This window comes from Octopus sinensis, linkage group LG3 (assembly GCF_006345805.1).
Source record: "Octopus sinensis linkage group LG3, ASM634580v1, whole genome shotgun sequence".
NCBI classification, from domain to species: Eukaryota; Metazoa; Mollusca; class Cephalopoda; order Octopoda; family Octopodidae; genus Octopus; species Octopus sinensis.
This window is the reverse complement of record NC_042999.1, coordinates 132,336,497-132,341,368: the sequence shown is the minus strand read 5'-3', so window position 1 is coordinate 132,341,368 and position 4,872 is coordinate 132,336,497. Positions and strand designations below refer to the sequence as shown.

Sequence of the window (4,872 nt, the reverse complement as noted above, 5' to 3'; positions counted from 1 at the left end):
TATTATGCTGAAATGGTATCCATCTTCACCATTCACAATGGGCAGTGGATATTGGAGCGCATCATAGGATGTAGTAATTCTTACAAAACCGCTTGATAAACAATATTCTTTATTTTCCCTAGCAAATAGATTTGTTTTTTTGTGCTTCCCACTCTAGAGCAGCCGACATTTAATTGTCATGTGAGAAACACAACTCTTCCAAGTGAAGTCCTACCACAAACAGTGTTTGATCCTGGGATTTATTGATAGACATTGCGAAGCTGATACAAATAGGAAATTGCACTCTTCTGAATGAAAAAGGAATTTCTGCTCCTGATGGAATGAGAGGAATCTAGGATATGAAAACATCCTTTCCTTTTCCACATCCAGAGAGAATGGTGGTCTCAATAACATGTAGCATCATCTTTACCAAAAGGTGTGTCCCACTGCAGAGTGTTGGTGGATCCAAATTCCTCAATAACATTACTGGAGTTCCCACTTTAAGTTCCAATCTGTGGGGAAATAGTCCTGGAGGCTCCAATGAATTGAGAAATTCTGTTGGATAATTTACCACTTCTGGATCTGGGATTGTATCAACTCATAGATGTAAGGACTTCTAGGAAGGTACTGCAGCAGCTGCTCATTAATTTTACTTACAGTGCTGTTTTACTGGAGCCAGTATTGCTCTTTCACACTGCCATTTGAGATTGTGACAATTTTTCAACCAATGGAGGATCTCCTGTTTGGAGACATTATGTCAAGAAATATGATGTAATAAAATGAGATGACAATTGTGCGTTAATAATGAAATGGCAATATAAAATGGTATATAACGTCAATATCTTAACAAATTTTAAGAAATACATACAATGAACTGAGATGATATTTATGTTAATAATTAACTGTCAATAAAAAAAAAAACATTAAGTTAAGTTAAGTTAATTTTTTGGCTCAAAAAGCAAAAGCAAGGCCATGTAAGAGGACATGGAGTTATGTACAGGGAGGGTGTTCATGCAAAGAGTTCAGGCCATTTCTGGTCAAGAGAGTCTTTGAACCGAGCGGTCGTCGGCATCTTCACTATCTCGTCCGGCAGCTTATTCCACAGATCTCAACCCAGACAGAGAAAGCCCCTCTCCTTTGATTGGGATGAAATCGTCGCAGATAGAGCTTTTTGGAGAGACCCTGCAGCCGACGCTCTGGAGCAGGAGTGAAGAACAGCTCTTTCGAGAGGTTACACTTTCCGCTTATGATGTTGTGAGCGAGAATGAGATCAGCACGGTGTCGTCGTTTTTCTAGAGAATAAAGGTCGAGCGCCTTCAGCCTTTCTTCATATCAATATTTTAAAAAGATGAAAAATGTTCAGCGGGTTAATCATGCTAGATGTAAGAGAAACAAACAATTTCTGAAAGTTACTTCACAAAGAGTTAACTCCCTTCTCCACGTAATCCAGGAAAAGGTATTTTCTGCCTCCAGAGAGCCCATTACACATTATGTGAAAAGTTTTAAGAGTCTAAAACCATCTCTGAAACATAAGAAAGGTATGTTCCCATTTTGGAGAAAATCAGTTGCAAACTTCAGAAGATATGTGGGTTTACACACACACAACCTCACTTTTATATATAGATAGACATGTGTATGTGTGTGTACACATGCACACATATACCTGAGTCGTCTAACAGACCATGAGTCAGGAAAAAAATGCACTCGTATATCTGTCAATAGAATAGGTATACTATCCAAAATATATATATTCATAGATGGGGATGGTCATTTTGCCAATAAACAAGCACTATTTATTTGATCTTCACTTTAGCATAATTATTATTAGTTTATTTGGCAGAGTTCTTTCATCACCACATGACCTCTTCTTGTCCTGTCTATTCCATCTTGTCGTATATATGGGCTGCAGCTTTGCCCATCCCAAATCTTATTGGAACAACCAGTGGCGTAACCACCTGAAACGAAACCAGCAACACCATAGATGGAAATCATCAAGCATGGACCTCCAGAGTAATAGTGCACCAACAGGAAGAAATGCATCTCAAAAGAGTAGGAAAAGAGATCAGTGCATACACTCTGCACCCCTCAAAAAGCAATATGCGGAGGCTGTACAAACTGCAGCTATCAAACAACAGTCTTTTTTTTAAAGGCCCAGAAAATAGTGATGCATCTAACATGGATGCACAGGATGCAAACTCAAAGCCATGCATTTCAATGCACAAGCCCATCTCAGGTGACAGGCCCAGGATGGCACCACAAACACCTACCCAGATATCACGCCCTTATTCCTATTGAACATTGAAGGTCTGTTAAAGCTCAGCAACAGAGGTAAAATCCTATACCTGAAAGAGCTTGCTGCATGCAATCAAGCAATATGTATGGCACTCGCAGAGATGCATCTAATCCCTAATATAACAGATGCAGAAGTACATATACCCGGGTATGCTGTATTTCATACAGACAGAAGAGAAAGAAGTCACAGTGTAGTTGCTATGTACATCCGTGAAGATGTCACACCTCTTGTATTACTGTCACTTTCAAACTCAGTTTGTGACACCTTGATAAGACATATAAAACAAGTTGATGTAGCTGTATGCACAATATATCACAATATATCATCTGTCAAATACCATGAAATATGACGACAAATTTGAGGATAGTCTCAGCCACATAGAAGAGGTATTGACAAATCTTGATCAGCACGTCAATATACTTCTGGGTGACTTCAACTTCCCAAATGTTAAATGACTGGAAAGCCACATTCTCTCTGGGATGTCACTACATGAACAAAAGCACATATAGAATTATTACTAACTAGTAGTATCGCCCGGCGTTGCTCGGGTTTGTAAGGGAAATAACTATATAAGCATTTTTAGAGAGTTACTTCCTTTATAGATGCCAATTCGGGCTTTCTTAGCCATTTCTGTTTCGGTGTCTTCAAGCCATGAAGTCGTTGTTCTAAAAGAACGCTGGTCTCCTTGACAACGCATTGCGACGTTGATTTCCTTAAACTCCCTTCCCCACAGCTTCCCGAGGGAGGGAAGAAGGGGGAGAAGCAAACAGGTGCAGGTGTGACCATGGACGCCAACTCCGCCGCCATCGACACACGAAAAATTATGCATTAAAATGGAATAAAAAATTATGTTAAATTATTTTTAAAATCGTAGACTCATCGTAGACGCGCGCTAATAGCCAGACGGGCTCGATATTAATCACGACTATAAGATACCCGAATTTGGTTAAACTGCACCGCAAAATGTGGGAGGAGTTAGGAATCTAAATCGTAGGAGACAGACACTCACACAACTACAGTTTTATATATATAGATATGCTGTTGATGGACAAGTAATACTCATGCCAACCAGGGGAAATAACATCTTAGACATTTGCTTCACAAATAATATGGACCTTATTCATACTGTAAGGGTGACACAGCACTCTCAGACCACAACATTATGGAACTATGTATGTATGGTCCTAAGCAAACTGCTGGTAACTACCCTATCAGGAAGACTCAAGCAACATCTAGCCTGAATTTCACTAAAGCAAAATGGGAATCAATCTGCAAAGAGATCCACAAACGAAACTGGTCCGGCATCCTATGTATGCAAAGACATTGACTTGAAACTCAGCCAGTTTATGTCAACAGTGCAAACTATATGCACTAATAAATACACCCGGGAAAGGGAGGCTAGCATACCGACAAACAAGATTCCCAGGGATAGGAAAATCCTTATGAGACGCAGATCAAAGGTTTCAAACCAGCTGAATAGACGGCTATAGAAGGATAGGGAGAAGTCTGTTTTAGTACAGACACTCCTAGAAATCGAAAGCAAGATCAAACTCTCTCATGAATAGGTAAGAGCAGAGAGAGAGAGAGAGAGAGAGAGAACAGAGCTGTGGAAAGCATAAAAACAAACCCTAAAACTTTCTATAAATTTGCAAAAGAAACAACCACAATACAATATAGTGGGCCAATGGAATGGCTCACTAACTACAGACCCAGAGGGGATAAGTGAGGTACTCAGTAAACAATTTAAAAGTGTCTTCACTCCCTGCCCCCTGGACACATGCAGATTAAAAAACCCAGCTGAATTCTTTAATATTGCAGCTCTAAAATGGGAGGGGCCAATCATTGATTACATCAACATTGAGGAGACAGATATAACAGCATCCATAGATGAAATTAGTTCAAGTTCTGTAACTGGTTCTAATGGCTTCCCAGCTATTCTCCTGAATTTATGTAAGCAGGCTTTAATGAAACCACTTCAGATACTTTTCCAAAGTTTCCTTGCAAATGGTAAACTTCCTAAAAAGCTAAAAGAAGGCATTATATGCCCTATCCACAAAGGTGGAAGCAGAGCAGAGGCCCAAAACTACAGGCCAATCTCTCTGGCTTCACATATCAGTAAAGTCATGGAGTGCACCATCAGAAAGAAGGTGATAATGTTTTTAGAAGAAAATGACTTACTGAACAATACACAGCATGGCTTTCATCCAGAAAGAACCTGCTTCACACAGCTCCAACAGCACTATGATGGGGTTTTGAAACAGCAGCTTGACCATTAAGATGATATACCTTGACTTTGCAAAAACTTTTGATGTGGTAGATGACGGCATTATATATCATAAGCTGCAAGACTGACATTGCTAGTAAACTGGAAGAGTGGCTGCATGACTTCCTTAAAAACAGAAGTCAGGCAGTTGCAGCCAATGGTGCCCTTTCTGAGAAAACTCAAATCCTAAGTGGTGTCCTCCAGGGAACTGTTCTGGAGCCATTACTATTCATAATAGCCCTCTTAGACATGCTCATGGTCACTCAGACAGCTACTGCCACTAGTTACGCTGATGATACAAAATTATCATAGGTAATAAAAAGCCAGGATGACATTG

At 39.9% G+C, this 4,872-nt stretch overlaps 1 protein-coding gene across 1 annotated transcript; it reads left to right on the top strand.

Annotated features, from left to right (window-relative positions):
* The first annotated feature begins 2,372 nt into the window (after positions 1 to 2,372).
* LOC115209536 lies at positions 2,373 to 4,548 on the top strand. The gene is made up of 2 exons (XM_029777969.1): positions 2,373 to 2,525; positions 3,928 to 4,548. Exons 1-2 carry the CDS (start codon positions 2,373 to 2,375, stop codon positions 4,546 to 4,548), a joined length of 774 nt encoding a protein of 257 aa, XP_029633829.1.
* Positions 4,549 to 4,872: the final 324 nt, after the last annotated feature.